Raw genomic sequence first — 21935 nt, forward strand, 5'->3', positions numbered from 1 at the left:
TCAATGAAACTGATGCACTACAATGCTGAGAACTATATTTTGCACTGTATCTATCCCTTAGCTCTACCTATCATACTTGAATTTCGCTTGATTGGATTTATGTAGAGTATTATCTGAGTTAATTGGCTAGTATGGGAAAACAAATCGTTTCACGGTACCAATAATAAATCCAAGACATTGTGGGCTGTAGGGCCTGTACTTTTCTATGTTATAATATGTTAATTCAGTGATTGCAGCAACTCACATTGGATATATGTTTGGAAGATCAGTTGCCACATTCAGAGCATTCCGGAAATTCCTCACATCCCAGGTTTTAATGGTGTCGTCCCCTGGAAAACATGCCAGCAACATTTTAATCATGTAGGATAGGCACACTCATAACCGAAGATACTGGAGAAAGAGCAAGATGGTCCACTCGGCGAAAAAGCCGTAGCAGGTCATGGGTAATTGTTTAGCGCCATCTTGGTAATCGGCTTCCGTCATGGCGTCCACATCTACAAGCGTAGCGTGCTGTTCTGCTATAAATTGCTCGAATCGCCAATGAGGACAACCCGACCTGTTCAGGTTCCCCACCTGCAGACCGAATCATATCTTATTTTTTGTTTTGAAGACGAGAGCTACAATTGGCAAGGGTTGGATGTTTATTTGTGGCACAGTTCCGCTGTATGCGAGATTATGTCGATTCTGAATTAGAATTCACAATTTTCGAGACTACGTACAATTCAAGAGGCTTGCCGGTGACTCTGTGGAAACCGCGACCTATTCAAACCCACTTCATATATTAATTATATATCAATTATAAAATGTGGCCAAAACGGAAAACTCGTGGGCGCAGTCACACACAGAGTTTTTATTACCCGCTAGAAATGGGGGAGTGTGCATCGATCCACAGGGAACCGTTAATCAAATGTTCGTCGATAAGACACAAAAAGCTGAAGTAACTGCGGGACAGGCAGCATCTCTGGAGAGAAGGAATGGGTGACGTTTCGGTCGAGACCCTTCTTCAGACGAACAAATGATCATGTCACATTAAAACATGTGAGTCCAGGGGCATTGCCCCTGGTGGGGGTATTGGGGCATTGCCCCTGGTGGGGGTAAAAGGGGGCAGCGCCCCCTTTATGTAGACATTTTTTTGATAATTCTACCTTGAAATGACACTGTCTTCACACTCTGCCAACCTGTCCAAGTCCTTCTGCAGATTCCCTGCTTCCTCTACACAACTTGACATGATGTTCATATAATCCCCAATGAAGCCACAAAGCCATCAATTCCATCATCCAAATCACTGATATACAACGTGAAGAGTAGGGTCCCAAAACACGAACCCATGGAACATCGCTAGTCCAGCAGTCAACCAAAAAAAGCCCCCTTTATTCCCACATTTTGCCTTCTGTCATTCAGCCAATCTTTTGTCCATGCTGGTACCTTCCCTCTAATACTATGGGCTATCATTTTGTTTAGCATGTGTAATGATACTCCAATAATCAATGGCACAAATAGCATTTGGTATTTTTAGCAGTAACAAATAAAACATTTTTCGCTGTTAAAAATAAACTTTGTATTTGGAAAGAACTAATTTCACCGAGTGCCATTCAGTGGTTGAAGCAAATCCCACACAATAATCAATAACAGACAACATTCCCCCTGCCTATGGGTCTGTTATAATGAGGGTTCTCTGCACTACCCTCAGTCTTCTAGAGGTAAAGTTGCTCCAAATCCAGACCACCAAGTCACCGTGCATCCCATGTACGGGATGTCCCATTTGGATCAGCCTTCTATAAGGGACCTTGCCCTGCCCAATCCTCATTAATCACGTTTGTAACCACGTCCAAAAACTCAACCTTTGTAAGACATCATCTCCACATTCCTCCCTTCCCCGGGTCTCCCATTTTTCTTCAACAAGATGGAGGAGATAGTAAATTAATATTTCTCATCTGAGTAGACGATGCTAAGAAATGAAGGCACAGGTGTTGTGATGTCATAGACCATATATAAATTACCAGAGGAAGCATTTGCATTTTCAAAGCACTAAGGTGGATAACTGCCCAGGGCCTGACCAAGTACAACCATGGGCCTTATGGGAGGCTATGGAGGGAATTGTGGAGGCCCTTGCAGTGATCTTTGTTTCATCTTTACTCAGAGGTGGTTGTGGAAGACTGGAGCATGGCTAATGTTGTACCATTATTTAAGAGCAGCAAGGACAAGCCAAGATACTACAGGCTGGTGAGGTAGGCAGCAGTGTTGGGGAAGTTGATGGAGGAGATTCTTAGGGACTGCATGTGGCAGCATTTGAACAGGCACAGACTGATTAGGGACAGTCAGCATGGCTTTGTGTGTGGGAAATCGTGTCTCACAAATCTGATCGAGTTTTTTGAAGGGGTCACCAGGAGGATTGATGAGGGCTTTTGCCAAAGCCCTGCATGGTAGGCTAATCTGGTAGCGTAGAAAGCATGGAATCTAAGATGGGCTCGCCATTTGGTTTGGAGGAGGGAGCCAGAGGGTAGTTGTGAGGGGTTGTTTCACTGTGATCAGTGGAGTGCCGTAGGGGCTAGTGCTGGGTCCACTGTTGTTTGTCATCTACATTAATGATGTGGATGTCAATGTAATTAGCATTGTTAGGAAATTTGCAGATGACATTACATTGGTGGTATAGTGGACAATGAGGAAGGATACACCAGGATCTGGATCATTTGGGAAGGTGGGCCTTGGAATGGCAAAAAGGAATTAACTCTGACAAGGGTGAGGAGTTGCACTTTAGTACGTCAAATCAGAGCGGGAGTTGATTAGTACATGGTAGAGCCCTTGAGAATGCTGTAGAACAGAGAGAACTGGAATTACACGTACATGGTTCCCTAAAAGTGGCGAGTCATGTGGCCAGAGTTTGGCACACTTGCCTTCATTGGGAAGATTATTGAGTGCATTGTGATAGTTACAGCTGCTCCTCGACCTACGGTGGGGTTACGTTCCCATAAACCCATCGGAAATCGAAAATATCGCAAGTCGAAAACGCATTGTGATATATTGCGATCACGTGACCGGAAATTACATGCGGCTCGATGCCTTTGCTGATCGTAAAGTCGAAGCATGGTAAATCGGGGAGCATCTGCATCCAAGTCCTTGGTGAGACCACACTTGTGTGCAGATCTGGTCCTCCAGTATATGGTCTCCTAATGGCTTCTGTGCAGGCAGACAGGCACAACTAACACACATTCAACAATACCAACATTGGAGAAAGGTTGAGTGAAGCCACGTACCACCTCGTGAAGCCAGCGTATACCCGTCGTATGAAAAGCTAAGGCAAGAGGTGTCGGTGCCAGGAACATGCGCCTGACGATTGTAAAACTTTGTGTGAACCTACGTAGAAACAAGGAACAAAGATGAGTGGTAAATATTCACAGCATCAAACTGTGCCAATTAATCGTAAACTGTACTAACTGTGCTCATCCACAATCAATCAGTGGGTATTACTTTAAAGCAATGTCCTACCCAACCAGGTGACGGTTGTGAAAGGCACAGAAAAATTACACAGCCATGCATGGAACAAAGACACAAGAGAAAGCAATTCACCTCCCGTCTACTCTAAAGCATTAGCAACCATTCAGCACTCAAGAGGTTTGAGAACGAGCAGACCCTTTCAAACACACGAGCCGATTCACCCATTCACTTCATTAATGGCTGATCAATACGCTTCATATTCCTGAATATTCTTATATAATAAAAGCAAGAGCTTATTTTGAACAGTACTACACAGTTCTGGACACCCAGCAATGTATTACCATTGGTTACCTATGGTTTATCAGTGTTACATGTACCGAGATAGTGAAAATCTTTAATTACGTGCTATGCAGTCATATCATACTAGACACGAACGAGTACAGTCACGCCACAGGCAAATACAACAGGAAATCAAAGAGATAAATACCAGATAAACACAAATGGTGGAGTAACAGCAGGACAGACAGCATCTCTTGATGGAAGGAAAGGATGACATTTTGGGTTGGGACCTTCTTCAGACCTGAAGGAGGGTCTTGAGCCTAAACGTCACCCATTCCTTCTATCCAGAGATGCTGCCTGTCCTGCTGAGTTACTCCAGCATCTTTTTATCTATCTTCAGTGTAAACCGATATCTGCCGTTCCTTCTGGCATAGAAAAACCCCAGAGTTCACTAACGCGCAGAAGTTGTTCCTGAATCTGGTGGGATATGCTTTCCAGCTTTTGTACCTTCTGCCCTACGGGAGAGGAGGGAATGACTGGGTAATAATGGGTCCTGATTGTGTTGTTGCTTTCCTGAGGCAGAGTGAAGTATAGATAGAGTTGATAGGGGTGGGGGGTGGGGCTGATCTGTGTGATGAACTGGGCTCCATCTACAACTCTGTGATGAACTGGCTCCATCTACAACTCTGTGATGAACCGGGCTCCATCCACAACTCTGTGATGAACTGGGCTACATCCACAACTCTGTGATGAGCCGGGCTCCATCCACAACTGTGTGATGAACCGGGCTACATCCACAACTCTGTGATGAACTGGGCTACATCCACAACTCTGTGATGAGCCGGGCTCCATCCACAACTCTGTGATGAACTGGGCTACATCCACAACTCTGTGATGAGCCGGGCTCCATCCACAACTGTGTGATGAACTGGGCTACATCCACAACTTTGTGACCAAGCTGCGAAGCATCCTGATAGGAATTGTGGTATGGCCATGGCTTCAATGTGATTGGTTCAGGGCAAATTGCTGGTGATTCTTACACCGAGGAACTTGAAGCTCTTGACCATTTCCATTTTGGCACCGTTGCTGCAACAATTGGTGTATTGACCTTCACGTGTAGTCAATAACTAGCTCGTCAGTCTTGCTGACTTTGATGGAGGAACTGTTGTCTTGACACCATGTTATCAAAGCTCTCCAACTCTTCCCTGTACTCGTTTCATCATTTGGAGATGCACAGTTGCGAATGTACAGAGGCCAGCGGTTTTAACAATTATTATGGAGGAGTGGTTGTCACCTACCCACATGATCATGATCTATGGGTCAGGCTGTCGACGATCCAGTTGCAGAGCGGGGTGCTAACTCCCAAGTTTGGGGAATTAGTTAGTTGGGAATGTGACACAATAGTCAATAAGTAGGAATTTAACATAGGAGTCCTTGTAATGTGGATGTTTCAGAGATGAGGTCAGGTCCGGGGAGTTGGTGTCTGCAAGAACTAGTTGTGACAGTAGCAAACTACAGTGGATAATGGGCTGGCTGGGAAAGTGGAGTTAATGCACCTGGACTGGAATGGAACCAATGTCCTTGGGGGGGTGTTTGCTACTGCTGTCGGGGAGGATTTAAACTAATGTGGCAGGGGGATGGGTACAAGAGCAGAGGGGCAGGGGGGTGTAAAATGAAGGTAGAAGCAATAGGTAGCAAGGTGAAAAGTAAAAGTGGCAGGCAGACAAAACCAGGGCAAAAATCAAAAAGGGCCACTTTTCAACATAATTGTATAAGGGGTAAGAGCGTTGTAAAAACAAGCCTGAAGGCTTTGTGTCTCAATGCAAGGAGTATTCATAATAAGGTGGATGAGTTGAACGTGCAGATAGCCATTAATGATTATGATATAGTTGGGATCACGGAGACATGGCTCCAGGGTGACCAAGGCTGGGAGCTGAACATCCCGGGATATTCAATATTCAGGAGGGATAGAGAGAAAGGAAAAGGAGGTGGGGTAGTGTTGCTGGTTAGAGAGGAGATTAACGCAATGGAAAGGAAGGACATTAGTTTGGAGGATGTGGAATCGGTATGGGTAGAGCTGCGAAACAATAAGGGGCAGAAAACGCTGGTGGGTGTTGTGTACAGGCCACCTAACAGTAGTAGTGAAGTTGGGGATGGCATCAAACAGGAAATTAGAAATGCTTGCGACAAAGGCAAAGCAGTTATAATGGGTGACTTCAATCTACATATAGATTGGGTGAATCAAACTGGCAGGGGTGCTGAGGAAGAGGATTTCTTGGAATGTATACGGGATAGTTATCTAAACCAACATGTAGAGGAACCAACGAGAGAGCTGGCTATTTTAGACTGGGTATTGAGTAATGAGGAAGGGTTAGTTAGTAGTCTTGTTGTGCGTGGCCCCTTGGGCAAGAGTGACCATAATATGGTTGAGTTCTTCATTAGGATGGAGAGTGACATTGTTAATTCAGAAACAATGGTTTTGAACTTAAAGAAAGGTAACTTTGAGGGTATGAGACGTGAATTGGCCAAGATTGACTGGCAATTAATTCTAAAAGGGTTGACGGTGGATATGCAATGGAAGGCATTTAAAGACTGCATGGATGAACTACAAAAATTGTTCATCCCAGTTTGGCAAAAGAATAAATCAGGGAAGGTAGTGCATCCATGGATAACAAGGGAAATCAGGGATAGTATCAAAGCAAAGGATGATGCGTACAAACTAGCCAGAAAAAGCAGCATACCGGAGGACTGGGAGAAATTCAGAGACCAGCAGAGGAGGACGAAGGGCTTAATTAGAAAAGGAAAAATGGATTATGAAAGAAAACTGGCAGTGAACATAAAATCTGACTGCAAAAGTTTTTATAGATATGTGAAAAGAAAGAGGTTAGTTAAAACAAATGTAGGTCCCTTGCAGTCAGAAACAGGTGAGTTGATCATGGGGAACCAGGATATGGCGGACCAATTGAATAACTACTTTGGTTCCGTCTTCACTAAGGAAGACATAAATGATCTGCCGGAAATAGCAGGGGCCCGCGTGTCAAAGGAGGTGGAGGAATTGAGTGAAATCCAGGTTAGTCGGGAAGTGGTGTTGGGTAAATTGAATGGATTAAAGGCCGATAAATCCCCAGGGCCAGATAGGCTGCTTCCCAGAGTACTTAAGGAAGTAGCTCCAGAAATAGTGGATGCATTAGTAATAATCTTTCAAAACTCCTTAGATTCTGGAGTAGTTCCAGAGGATTGGCGGGTAGCAAACGTAACCCCACTTTTTAAGAAGGGAGGGAGAGAGAAAACGGGGAATTACAGACCAGTTAGCCTAACATCGGTAGTGGGGAAACTGCTAGAGTCAGTTATTAAAGATGGGATAGCAGCACATTTAGAAAGTGGTGAAATCATTGGACAAAGTCAGCATGGATTTACGAAAGGTAAATCATGTCTGACGAATCTTATAGAATTTTTCGAGGATGTAACTAGTAGCGTGGATAGGGGAGAACCAGTGGATGTGGTGTATCTGGACTTCCAGAAGGCTTTCGACAAGGTCCCACATAAGAGATTAGTATACAAACTTAAAGCACATGGCATTGGGTGTTCAGTATTGATGTGGATAGAGAACTGGCTGGCAAACAGGAAGCAAAGAGTAGGAGTAAACGGGTCCTTTTCACAATGGCAGGCAGTGACTAGTGGGGTACCGCAAGGCTCAGTACTGGGACCCCAGCTATTTACAATATATATTAATGATCTGGATGAGGGAATTGAAGGCAATATCTCCAAGTTTGCGGATGACACTAAGCTGGGGGGCAGTGTTAGGTGTGAGGAGGATGCTAGGAGACTGCAAGGTGACTTGGATAGGCTGGGTGAGTGGGCAAATGTTTGGCAGATGCAGTTTAATGTGGATAAATGTGAGGTTATCCATTTTGGTGGCAAAAACGGGAAAGCAGATTATTATCTAAACGGTGGCCGATTGGGAAAGAGGGAGATGCAGCGAGACCTGGGTGTCATGGTACACCAGTCATTGAAGGTAGGCATGCAGGTGCAGCAGGCAGTAAAGAAAGCGAATGGCATGTTGGCTTTCATAGCAAGAGGATTTGAGTATAGGAGCAGGGAGGTTCTACTGCAGTTGTATAGGGTCTTGGTGAGACCACACCTGGAGTATTGCGTGCAGTTTTGGTCTCCAAATCTGAGGAAGGACATTATTGCCATAGAGGGAGTGCAGAGAAGGTTCACCAGACTGATTCCTGGGATGTCAGGACTGTCTTATGAAGAAAGACTGGATAGACTTGGTTTATACTCTCTAGAGTTTAGGAGATTGAGAGGGGATCTTATAGAAACTTACAAAATTCTTAAGGGGTTGGACAGGCTAGATGCAGGAAGATTGTTTCCGATGTTGGGGAAGTCCAGGACAAGGGGTCACAGCTTAAGGATAAGGGGGAAATCCTTTAAAACCGAGATGAGGAGAACTTTTTTCACACAGAGAGTGGTGAATCTGTGGAACTCTCTGCCACAGAGGGTAGTTGAGGCCAGTTCATTGGCTATATTTAAGAGGGAGTTAGATGTGGCCCTTGTGGCCAAGGGGATCAGAGGGTATGGAGAAAAGGCAGGTACGGGATACTGAGTTGGATGATCAGCCATGATCATATTAAATGGCGGTGCAGGCTCGAAGGGCCGAATGGCCTACTCCTGCACCTAATTTCTATGTTTCTATGTTTCTATGTGTGCCATCACCAGCCTCTTGAAGTCCATCATGATGGTGAATATAAGAGCCACTGGATGATATTGATTAAGGCATATTATATTACAGGGCTCTCACTTAACTTTTTTTCCCTGTTGCCAGCTTTTTAGGTTGCCAAATGACAGTTTAGGTGGTCATTTAAGACGGCTTGCATGGCGCGTGCGATAATGTGCTCGGATGAAGTGCGCAGTTCCCGGTCGGAATTATGCTCAATGAAGCATTCACATATTATTTCTGCTTCAAATAAAGTCACAAACTAAACATATTCACCAATCAAGACAGGATATATCCCACAATGACAAGCAGCAAAATTATAAGACAGTATCTCAACTCTCTTTACACATTGCAGTTAATGCAATTTCTATTAGTTCTTTCCACTTCCAAACAAAAATGTATTTGGATTATTCAGCGTATGATCAACCTGTGTCAATAAATCCTGTACCATGGTAACATATATGCGTACATATTGTTGTGAATGTTGCTCATTAAATAACTACAGTACTGATACTCCATAGTAAGAGCATTGATTTGCCGTTAAAATGAATTCTGTAATAACGTGTCAACGGTAGCAGTGACAATCGAACACTGCGGTTTTAATGTTTCACGTGTTCACAATTTAATTAATCCATCTTTATGGATTAAAACAAATAATAACATTGGGAATTAAAACACATTTGTTGATTGCATTCCGTTATCAAACATATTCAATATTAGCTCTGAAGACATTTCCAGGACAATAGGGTCAGGGAGGGGTGTGTGAATCAGACGGGGGGATAGATGGCCAGTGGGGGGGGGTTAGAAGGCAGTCGGTGCAGAATGGATGGATTGAGGCAGGTGAATTAGTACGTGTTGGTTGGAGTAGGTAAAATTGTGAGGGGAGAGCACGGGGGATGTCAGTGGTGTTGAATGGGGGGGTTCAGTACGGGATGGATGGGGGTAGACAAAGTGCTGGAGAAACTCAGCGGGTGAGGCAGCATCTATGGAGCGAAGAAAATGGGCAACGTTTCAGGTCGAGACCCTTCTTCAGACTGTTCCCCCCATTCTTCTTGATTGGGAGGATCAGTACGGGATGGATGGGTGGGGTGGTAGATCAGCGCAGGATGAATTGGGGGGGGTTCAGTACAGGGTGGATCGGAGGGTCTGTGCAGGATGAATGAGAAATCACTACAGGATGAATGAGGGGAAGGTGCGGGGTAAATGGAGGGTGGGTCAGTATGGGATGAATGCGTGGATTGGTACAGGATGGATGGGGGATCAGTACAGGATGGATGGGGGATCAGTACAGGATGGATGGAGAAGTGCAGGATGGATGGGAAAGGGGTAAGTACAGGGTGAATTGGGGAACCAGTGCAGGATGGATGGGGGGGAGTGGCAGGAGAATCAATGCGAGGTGGATAGGGTGATCAGCGCAGGATGAATAGATTGGGAGGGGGGAGACGAGACGGGAAGGGGAGCGCAGGGGATGTCAGGGGGGACAGAATAGAGGCAGGACTGGGGAACAGTGCCGGATGTAGAGGAGGGGTCCCAGGATAAAGGAGGGCGTACGAAAGAGAGAGAGAAGGGGACGCGAGGTGGGGAGGAAGGAGGGTCAGCGCTCCTCGGACAACATCGCCCGCTGCCTTGGCCGTTGGGAACTTCCTCGCCACCGCCTCCCTCCTCCGCCAGCCAACAGCAAGGTGCGGGGCCGAGCGGTGCAGCTCAAAGATCCTATAGCTATAGGATCTATGGTGCAGCTGCTTCAGAAGTGTCGGAGCGAATGACGGCTCCCGCACAGCAGCAGCAGCGGCAGCGACAGCAATCCCGCTAACGGCGAAAACCGCTTTCAAAACAAACCCTCCCGCACGCCGAGGCCTCCCCCTCCCCCTCCCGGCCTCGGCGTGCGGGAGGGTTTTTTTTTAAAGCGCCGTTAGCGGCAAAGATCCTATAGCGGAGCTCTGCTATAAGATCTTTGGTTAGCGGGTTTGCAAGCAGCGGCCCTTATCAGGGCGGGCGGGGGGCGGGAGGAGGAGGAGATGGAGCTGCTGTTCGGGGGCCGTCATTCGCTGCGACCCTTCGTCACCACGCACCTAGTATCTTGCCCACGCAATACAGCCGTCACCGCCGACACAAAACGTTGCGTTCCTTTTCTCCAGAGATGCTGCCTGACCCGCGGAGTTACTCCAGTTTTTTATGTCTATCTTCGGTACAAACCAGTATCTGGTTGCCAAGCCGGGCAAAATGACTCGGTGTTTAGGTTGCCCGGCGGCACTTTGAGTGGTCAGTGGCACCCGGGCAACCGCTAATTTCGAGCCCTGAATATTACTTTACTTTGTCATCAGGATGATAACGTTCCTCTCCAAATGGATTAGGAAGCGGTCCAAGATGTCCAGGAATACTCCTGCCAGCTATGGGATGGATGTTAAACTGGAAAAGGTGCAGAGAAAAATCACCAGTATGCTGTGGGCTTTAGTTATAGGGAGAGGCTGGATTTATTTTTTGACAGAGCAAGGAGGGGGAGGGATGATCTCATCTAGATACAGTGCCCTCCATAATGTTTGGGACAAAGGACCCATCATTTATTTCTTTGCCTCTGTACTCCACAGTTTGAGATTTGTAATAGAAAAAAAAATCACATGCGGTTAAAGTGCACATTAATAAAAGCCATTTTTATACATTTTGGTTTCACCATGTAGAAATTACAGCTGTGCTTATACATAGTCCCCTCATATCAGGGCACCATAATGTTTGGGACACATGGCTTCACAGGTGTTTGTAATTGCTCAGGTGTGTTTAAATACTATCTTAATGCAGGTACAAGAGAGCTCTCAGCACCTAGTCTTTCCTTCAGACTTTCCATCACATTTGGAAACTTTTATTGCTGTTTATCAACACGAGGACCAAAGTTGTGCCAATGAAAGTCAAAGAAGCCATTATGAGACTGAGAAACAAGAATAAAACTGTTAGAGACATCAACCAAACCTTAGGATCTCAAGATGACACGGCCCTGTCCAGTCGCCATCGTGGCAGCTCCGCGGAAACTGTGCGTATTTTTAACTTGCATGTTCTTTTTTAAATGATTTCTAAGTTCCAACTCCCTAGCACTAACAAAGTAAGACAGGGAAACTCTCTTGAAACTAAACTCTAGTGTAAATGGAGACATTTTAAACAATGTACTCACCGATCCAGCGTGGCCAGCAGAGATCAACAGATCAACAGATGGGTCTGCGGCCACTCCAAGGAAAACCCAGAGAAAACATCGGGGTAAGCAGGAGGGGGATTGGGAATAGGCTGAAAGCCCAAGCCTTTCGTCCCCCTCTGCCCAGCATTCTTCTGGCGAATGTCCAGTCCCTGGAGAACAAGCTGGATGACCTTAGGGCGAGGGTCAGATTCCAGCTGGACATAAGGGACTGCAACATCCTCTGCCTGACTGAAACATGGCTGACCTCGCTGATTCCGGATCAGGTAATCTGCCCAACCGAATCCTTCACTGTCCACCATGCTGACAGAACAGAAGCATCTGGGAAATCCAAGGGTGGAGGAGTCTGCTTCATGACCAATAACAACTGGTGCAACCCTGGAAATATCAAGATGCTTTCCCGTTCCTGTTCGCCGGGCCTGGAGCACCTGACGAACTCATGCCGCCCATTCTACCTTCCCCGGGAGTTCGGCTCAGTGATCGTCACAGCCGTCTACACTCCACCGCAGGCGGACACTGACGTGGCACTATCAGCCCTACACGATGTGCTATGTCGACATCAAAACAAGAGCCCGATGCGGCCATGGTGGTGGCTGGAGATTTTAATAAATCAAATCTCAAGAAGGTAATTCCCAACTTCTACCAACACATCACGTGTGCCACCAGGGGCGAGAGAACCTTGGACCACTGCTACACGCCATTCCGGAAGGACAACAAGGCCGTTTCACTCCCTCCTTTAGGAAAATCTGACCATTTTCCTGCTGCTGGAGTATGAGGAGGATAGTTCGGGAAGCGGCAGTGACGAGGGACATAAAGCAGTGGCCCGACCAGTCAGAGGCCATGCTGCAAGATGCACTGAGCGATGTCGACTGGAATATGTTCCAAGCAACTCTGGTGTCAGGACAACAGCATCCTCTTGAATGTCCAAAAAACTAAGGAGCTGATCGTGGATTAGGAGGGCACAACATCCGAGGACATACACACCACTGAAGATAAATGGGGATACTGTGGATAAGGTGAGCAGCTTTAAATACCTGGGAGTCCACATCTCAGTGGACATCACACTGCCTCAATTGCCTTTACCACCTCAGGCAATTGAGGAAATTCAGACTGTATCTGAGGATCCTCCAGTGCTTCTACTCAGCGGCTGTGGAAAGCATCTTGTCCGGAAACATCACAATCTAGTTTGGGAATTGCTCTACCCAGGGCAAGAAGGCTCTGCAGAGAGTAGTGCGTTCGGCCGAACGCACTATGGGAACTACACTCGCCCCCCTGCAGGAACTATACATCAGAAGGTGCAACTCCAGAGCCAACAAGATCATGTAGGACCCCTTCCACCCCAGCAACAGACTGTTCCAGCTGCTACGGTCAGGCAAACGCCACTGTTGCCATGCTGTGAAAACAGAGAGAATGAGAAGGAGTTTCTTCCCAGAGGCCATTAGGACTATAAACTCCTATCTCACTTGGGACTAACTTTACTGAACCAATTTACTGTTGTGTAGTGTCTTTTTTAAATTGCTGTTTCTTCTTTTTTTTTTTTATCCTCCCACAAATATGTAATTACTGATTCTGTTCCATTCTGTTTTGTAGTTTTTTGCACAATCCGCAAGTATTGCTACTTTTCATTTCACTGCACATCTCGTATGCGTTTGTGACGAATAGACTTGACTTACCAAAATCAATTGTTTGGAACATTATTAAGAAGAAAGAGAGCAATGGTGAGCTTACTAATTGTAAAGGGACTGGCAGGCCAAGGAAGACCTCCACAGCTGATGACAGAAGAATTCTCTCTATAATAAAGAAAAATCCCCAAACACCTGTCTGACATATCAGAAACACACTTCAGGAGTCAGGTGTGGATTTGTCAATGACCACTGTCCGCAGAAGACTTCAGGGACAGAAATACAGAGGCTACACTGCAAGATGCAAACCGCAAAAATAGGATGGCCAGGTTATTGTTTGCCAAGAAGTACTTAAAAGAGCAACCACAGTTCTGGAAAAAGATCTTGTGGACAGATGAGACGAAGATTAACATATCAGAGTGATGACGAGAGCAAAGTATGGAGGAGAGAAGGAACTGCCCAAGATCCAAAGCATAATCTGTGAAACACGGTGTTATGGCCTGGGCATGTATGGCTGCTGAAGGTACTGGCTCACTTATCTCCATTGATAATACAACTGCTGATGGTAGTAGCATAATGAATTCTGAAATGTATAGACACATCCTGTCTCAAGTTCAAACAAATGTCTCAAAACTCATTGGCCAGCAGTTCATTCTACAGCAAGACAATGATCCCAAACATACTGCTGAAGCAACAAAGGAGTTTTTCAAAGCTAAAAAATGGTCAATTCTTGTGGCCAAGTCAATCACCCGATCTGAACCCAATTGAGCATGCCTTTTATATGCTAAAGAGAAAACTGAAGGGGGCTAGCCCCCAAAACAAGCATAAGCTAAAGATGGCTGCAATACAGGCCTGGCAGAGCATCACCAGTGAAGACACCCAGCAACAGGTGATGTCCATGTATCACAGACTTCAAGCAGTCATTACATGCAAAGCTTATGCAACAAAGTACTAAACATGACTACTTTCATTTACATGATATTGCTGTGTCCCAAACATTATGGTGCCCTGAAATGGGGGGACTATGTATAAACACTGCTGTAATTTCTGCATGGTGAAACCAAAATGCATAAAAATGGCGCATATTAAAATCTGACAATGTACACTTTAACCACATGTGATTTTTTGGATCACAAATCTCAAATTGTGGCGTACAGAGGCAAAGAAATAAATGATGGGTCTTTGTCGCAAACATTATGGAGGGCACTGTATACAAAATGATGAAGGGCATGGACAACATGAATAGAAACATAGAAACATATAAATTAGGTGCAGGAGTAGGCCATTCGGCCCTTCGAGCCTGCACCGCCATTCAATATGATCATGGCTGATCATCCAACTCAGTATCCGTACCTGCCTTCTCTCCATACCCCCTGATCCCCTTAGCCACAAGGGCCACATCTAACTCCCTCTTAAATATAGCCAATGAACTGGCCTCAACTACCCTCTGTGGCAGAGAGTTCCAGAGATTCACCACTCTCTGTGTGAATACTCAGGATTCTAAATCTAGTGTGCATGAATGTAAAAGTGGGGGGGGGGGGGGGGGGAGAGATTTAAGAGGGACCTCAGGGACAAGTCTTTCTTCAGGTGAGGCTATAAAACTGGAATACAATTATGACTTTCAAAAGGCATTTGGACTTGTATATATGGATAGGAAGTGTCCCGAGATATATGGATCAAATACAGTCAGATGGGTCTAGCCTAGTATGCCCACTTGGTTGTCTTGGACAAGTTGGGCCGAAGGACCTGCTTTTGTGCTGTGTAGCTCTAGGACTCCAGCAAAATGGGCCAAATTGCCGCCTTTCATATCTGAAATATTGTTATAATTCATGGTACACCACAGGAACAGGCCCATCAGCCCACAATATATGTGCTACTCAGAAGAGCACATGATTTAAAGTCCGTTTGTTTAGCTTGTCCAAAAACGTTACCATTGTATCAGCTTCATCCAACACCCTAGCTGTGCTTTCCCCGGCACCTATCACCTTCCACACAACAAAAGCTCAAGTAAATGTGCTTATTTCATTTGGAGTGACTCACATTCATGTTGCGGTCCCAGATCTGAATGGAACCATCCTGGCAGGCAGCTGCGATAAACTTGCCGTCTCTGCTGTAGGCACATGTGGTGGGAATAACCCGCTTCCCTTGTGCTGTCCGTGGCTTAAAAACATTCTTGTGTTTCTTCTCATTGTTCATGTCCCAAGTCCGCACAGTCCTGACACAAACAGGCACCAATTAGTACAAACGGCTCTTCAGCGCACCAACTGGTGACTACAATGAGAATGGTCTCAGAAGGACGGGTAAAGATAAGGCAGAGGTGGAATGAGTTCAGTTTGGTGGTCGGAAGAAACAGAGGCTAGAAAAATAACAACTACATTTGGGGATCCTTAACTACTTATGTTTTAATGCGTGGAATCTAATAAATAAAACTATAAAGGGGCATACAGCATCTCTGTAGAGGAGAGGGTGATGTTTCGGGTCAAGACCCTACTTCAGTCTGAATGACTGACTCCAGTTACTCCAGCATTTTGTGTCTATAATCAGCATCTACAGTTCCTTCCTAATCAATAACAAAAGGTCATTGAGGGATGTAGAAGCGGATAGATTGTGGTCAGTACTGAAACATGGTTTGGACTGTAACACCAGGGCTGTAACACCAGGTGGACATTCCTACCTCCAGATTTTTCAGACAAGACACCCAGACAATGAGAGGTCAGACTATTAGACGGGCCATTCATCCGCTGACCATGTGCCTATCTACGCCAATCCCATTCGCCCACATTAGGCCAGTTTCCTACCCGAATATTGGTTCAAATGCTTGTCCATTGTAATCGTACCTGCCTCTACCATCTCCTCTGACATTCCAGATAAGCACTATCCTCGGTGTGAAAACCATGCCCTTTATATTTCTCCCTCTCATCTTAAGCCTGTGCCATCTAGTTCTCGACTCCCTTGCACTTGGAAGATTCTCTTTATCCTCTCCATGCCCTCAAAGTTTTTAGAAAACCCCATAAGATTATTCTAGCCTATCCAATCTATCCTGTTGTCTACAGGAGAGATTGGAATGGCGGCGCTGCCCAAGCAGCTGTGGCCCGCCTGCAGTCCGTCCGTCTGTCTTTTCCTTTTCTTTTGTCTTGGTGGACGTATGGTTTAGTTTATTTTTAGGTGTGTATGTGTGTGGGGGGGCGGTGGAAACTTGTTTTAATCTCTTCCTTCGGGGGGATGCGACCTTTTCTTTGTTGTATCTCCGTCTGCGCTGAGGCCTAATCACGGAGCTGGCGGCCTCCAACTGGGGCCGACCTCGAGGCTCCGGAGGCAGAGCCAGGACTCACCATCGTGAAGCTGGCCGACTTCATACAAGTCTCCATCCCAGGTAACATCCTTGTTAACCTCTTCTGTACCCTCACCTGGTGAGTCAGATGGCCAGGGTGGTGAAGTCAGCATTTGATGTGATTTCATGGCTGGTCCACAACAGATCGTTGGCAAGATTAATGCCATGGAACTGGAAGCTCTCAACCATTTCCACTTCAGCACCGTTTATGATGATTTGGGCCAATTTCCTGAACTCTCTTTCATCTTGCTGTCACTGAGGGAGAGGTTATTGCCCTGACACCATGTTACTAACTTTATCATCTTCCTGCACTCCGTCTCGTCATTGAAGGACATCATTCACTAGGGTGTTATTTGTAGTGTGGAGAGGTTAGAGAGGTGGGACTTTTTTCTTTGAAGCCATCTAAAGAGCGATCATATTGAGGGTTACAAGATCATGAGTGGCATGGATAAAGTGATTGCTCACACTACTTTTTCCAGGGAAGGTATGCCCTCTAAAACTAGAGGGCACACCTTAAAGGTGAGAGGGGAGAGGTTTAAGAGGGACCACAGGGGTAACATCTTCACTCAGAGGATAGTCTGTATCTGGATTGAGCTGCCAGAGATTGCTATAGAAGCAGAAACAGGTACAACTTTTAAAAGGCATTTGGACAGATAGATGCAAAGGAAGGATTTAGAAGGCTGTTGGCCAAATACAAGTGGGACAAGTCCAGTATGCTAACTTGGTCGCCATGGGCATGGTAATCTGAAGGGCCTGTTTGCTGGAGAGTCTTGAAATGTCCACAGGTACTGCTTGACCCACTGGGTTCTAACACCATTTGTTTATGCTCAATCTTTTTGTTCCTGTATAATGCCACCAAAATCAGCCTTGTCCCAATTTAGGACTTTAAATTGTGGCCTGTTTTTCCATAACTATTTTTAAAACTAATAAAATGATGGTGTTCAAGAAGGAACTGCAGATGCTGGAAAATCGAAGGTACACAAAATGGGTACGACAGTGTTCTGCCATGCTCACTTCAGTCACCTACCCAGCTTCATTTCCCAAGAAGTGGGCTATCCTGAAGATGCACCTCTTCAAAATGATTAAAAGAAACATTACTTGGGGTTCCTCGCTAATCCAATGAATGTGGAAACCTCCTGCTGCATTGTGCAGGGTCTCTCTCAGAGCTGCTTCGTGGGGAAATATCCGACCACACATTCAGCTACATCATACTGCCCTCTATAGTAAACTTGGTAGGCCAGGACCAGAAATTCTCAGAGCGTCAGAGGTGTCACAGATATGTGGGAAAGGACAGGAAGAGAGCTGATAAAATATATATATATATATATATAAATAATTGCTGGAGCGGCAACAGGTCGAAACAACTGGGGGTCCACTCCTGCTTCCGGTCAAAGGGGTTGTGAACATAAAGAGCTCTCCTGTGTTCAAGAAACCCGTACCCATCATTGGAGCAAGTTATAAACTCTTCCTTTATTTTCGGATGCCACACACCACTGTTCAGCATTGCCGTGTGTCCCTGTAAGAAGACGAGATGCTAGTTTAACATCAATGATAGATTTTGATATTCAAACACATCTCCAACAGCCGCAGTGGCTCAGCACTTCAACTCCCCTCCCATTCCCAATCCGACCTCTCTGTCCTGGGTCTCCTCCATTGCCAGAGTGAGCAACACCGGAAATTGGAGGAACAGCACCTCATATTCCGCCTGGGTAGCTTGCATCCTGATGGCATGAATGTTGAATTCTCCCAGTTTTGCTAGCCCTTGCTGTCTCCTCCCCTTCCTTAACCCTCGAGCTGTCTCCTCCCATCCCCCCGCCCTCAGGCTCCTCCTCCTCCCCTTTTTCCTTCCTTCTCCCCTCCCACCCCCCATCAGTCTGAAGAAGGGTTTTGGCCCGAAACGTCGCCTATTTTCTTCTCTCCATAGATGCTGCTGCACCCGCTGAGTTTCTCCAGCATTTTGTGTACTGCCGCAGTAACATAGTTAGGTGAGTGGACCAGAGGTTTAGACAAATGAAAGATGATCACAAATCCCTCAAGGCCTCCGAGGGCCCCGAATTCAAATAATGATCTCAATTTTAATCAACGCACCAAATGTAACACCGCTATTCAAGTAAAGTGGAAGATGAGAGGGGGAAGTCGTTAACAGAAAATTGGCGACCAAAAACAAAATGCTTGGGAATCTCAGCAGGTCAGGCACTATCTGTGGATGGAATGGACAGATGACAGATGGACAGACCATCAGAAGACCACCTGTCCATTCCCTCCACAGACGCTGCTTGAAGAGTTGAGTTGCTCCATCATGTCATGTATTACCCACCTATACTAATCTGATTGGGAACCTTCTGTGCCTTGGCACTTCTACTGCTCACCCATATCAATGTTCAGTGATCAAGAAGGAACTGCAGATGCTGGAAGATCGAAGGTACACAAAATTGCTGGAAAAACTCAGCGGGTGCAGCAGCATCTATGGAGCGAAGGAAATAGGCGACGTTTCGGGCCGAAACGTCGCCTATTTCCTTCGCTCCATAGATGCTGCTGCACCCGCTGAGTTTCTCCAGCAATTTTGTGTACCTTCAATGTTCAGTGATTCCGCTTTCAACCTCCTTCCCAGCAATCATCTCAAACTCCAAACATCTTCTGGGTGAAAACAATCGTTATAACCCCTCAAAACATCTTACTCTTTACCTTACATCTATGCGTTCTGATCTTCCATGAATCCATTATAAGAAAATGTTTTCTACTGTTGACCATACATACCCTTGCTCCTAGCACGTTGTGTAGCATCTTTAGGCCCAGGGCCCTACCAATGGTGGTATATGTGCCCCCTCATTTGACCTCCCACAATACTTCTCAGATTTAAATCTCATCTACTACCATTCTGCTAACTTACCAGCTGATCATTACTTTTCTGTGACCCAACACCACCCTCCTCACAACCTACAACACTAACTTCACAAACTAAAAAGGCAGTCAGCATCATCAGAGACCCACACCACCCTGGCCACACTCTCATCTCACCCCTGCCATCGGGAAGAAGGTACAGGAGCCTGAAAACTGCAATGTCCAGGTTCAGGGACAGCTTCTTCCCTACAGCCATCAGGCTATTAAACTCTACAACCTCCAAATAAGCTCTGAACTACAATAGACTTGGGGGCAATGGTTTTGTCTTTTTGCACCATTATTGTTTGTTTTTTTATGTGTGTGTGTTTATGTATGTATATATATATGTGTCACACACCTTTTTTTCCTGCTTTATTGTTTTGTTTACAGTGTACTATGTTTACATATTCTGTTGCAAGTAAGCATGTCATTGTTCTACCTGGGACATATGACAATAAAACACACTTGACACTTGATGTCAGTATCTAGACAAGCACTTGCATTGCTAAGGCATAGAATACCATAGTCCAAGGGCTGGTGAATAGATGAGTGTGGAAGGGCAATTGTCGCTCAACATGTGTGGCCTTTCTGTGCTCAGTGAACGTGGAATTACACAGGACTGCAGCATTACCTTGGTCCGAGCCTGATCGACAATGTACTGGTCTCCCTTTGCACACTCCATCACCTGGAAGCCATCTCGGTCGAGCACCTTGGCCTGGGCACTGCCGGCCACACAAAGAATCACATCTCCCGTTGCACTGTACTGTAAAGATTTAATCTGGTGACTGAAACAACAAGGCAAAGTTAAAATAAACCAGTCTCAGTCTCTCACTCTTCACTGTCATTCTATCACCCTTCCCATTCAAGTCATCAAACTGTTCCCGCACTGCCAGCGTTCTCACACCACCTGCTTTTGCAGCCCCTCATCACCACACACTCATCCCTGGTGCTGGGAAAGTAGCCTGGGCAGGGGACTGGTGTTTCAGTGGGAGAACATTTCGGGAGCAGTCATCATCAACATACATTTTAAAATAGTTATAAATAAGGATAAGTCGGGACTTTGGATGAGAGTACTAAATGTGGGTAAGGCTGATTATCACATTATTAGGCTGGAGCTAGGAAGAGTAAATTGGGAGCACCAGTATTGGGCGTCCACATCAGACATGTGGTAAGCATTTAAAGATCAGATGACCAGCATTCTGGACCACCATGTTCCAGTATGGAGGAAGGATAAAGATGTCGGAAGGGTCTCGATGCGAAACGTCACCCATTCCTTCTCTCCTGAGATGATGCTGCGTGTCCCGCTGAGTTAAGGGCCTGTCCCACTTTCACCACCTTTTTTACTCGTGGACATATTTCATCATGCTTGAAAAACGCCCCGACCTACTTGATGCCACGAGTGCCTACGACAAGCATCACAGCCTGCCTAGACCTACCCATGACCTCGTGACGACCATGCTGCGAGTATGAGTCAAGGGCAAACTCGGCAGAGGTCGTGAAAGTGGGACAGGCCCTTTACTGCAGCTTGTTGCATCTGTCTCAAAGTAATGGAACTTTGGATGACCAAAGGGGTTGAAAGGGGTTTGATGAAAAATGAAAATGGAGCTACATTCTGCACTCTGGCATCTTTCACTTTGCTCCAACTTGGACGTGTTTGGCCTGATGATATTAACTGTTGTAGATAGACACAAAGTGCTGGAGTAACTCAACGGGACAGGCAGCATCTCTGGAGAGGAGGAATGGGTGATGTTTCAGTCGAGACCCTTCTTCAGACTGAGAGTCAGGGGAGAGGGTCTAGAGATATGGAAGGGTAAGGTGTGAAAATGACAGATCAAAGCAGATAAGAATGATAATTGTTCATTGCTAGCTGACGAGAAGGTGACAGGGAGGCATACAATCAGTAATATTTCATCAGGACAGCAGCACTTGTCAGAGAACTAGGAAGGGGAGGGGAAAAGTGAGGGTTACTTGAAGTTAGTGAAATTAATATTCATACCGCTGGGTTGTAAACTCCCCAATCAATGAGCAACGTTTTTTTGTTTCCTCTGGGTATGCGAGTACTCAGGAAATGGCAATAAAGATATACAATACAATACAATATCAATCAATCAATCAATATTTATTACATGTCATTTGAACCCCAAGCAAAATAAGAGGAATAAGCAAAATAACTGTTGTACCTGAACATGATCTTTCAGGTGCAGACGTAATGGGTGAAATCATCTGCCGCCGTGATATGACTTTGTGATTCCAGAATCAAACTGCCATGGAGGACGTATCAAAAACCCTCCTGAAACCCACTTCACCACCATGCCTCCCATATCATGTCAGCACCCTTCACTTTACATTGCAACCCGTTTGTATCATCGCTCTTCTGGTACACGAGGGGGCCTAGCGTTTGGCACTGCTGGGGAGATGAAGTTCAAGGTGCCTCTCTGGGCTTTTGGGGTGGGGTTGGGTAAGAGATATGGGAGGTGGGGGGGGGGG

At 45.8% G+C, this 21935-nt stretch overlaps 1 protein-coding gene across 1 annotated transcript in view; it reads right to left on the bottom strand.

The window, feature by feature from the left end:
* The window catches only part of LOC129694397 (WD repeat-containing protein 70), a gene marked incomplete at its 5' end in the record, with an annotated part of 51307 nt that overhangs the window by 22287 nt on the left and 7085 nt on the right, over positions 1-21935 (bottom strand). The window contains 5 exons of the mRNA XM_055631100.1: positions 245-329; positions 3255-3354; positions 15278-15452; positions 18008-18084; positions 20080-20233. Of these exons, the coding sequence (XP_055487075.1) occupies positions 245-329; positions 3255-3354; positions 15278-15452; positions 18008-18084; positions 20080-20233 (591 nt within the window). The remainder of the gene's footprint in view (positions 1-244; positions 330-3254; positions 3355-15277; positions 15453-18007; positions 18085-20079; positions 20234-21935) is intronic.

The sequence above is a fragment of the Leucoraja erinacea genome, unplaced genomic scaffold (genome assembly GCF_028641065.1).
Source record: "Leucoraja erinacea ecotype New England unplaced genomic scaffold, Leri_hhj_1 Leri_64S, whole genome shotgun sequence".
NCBI lineage: Eukaryota > Metazoa > Chordata > Chondrichthyes > Rajiformes > Rajidae > Leucoraja > Leucoraja erinaceus.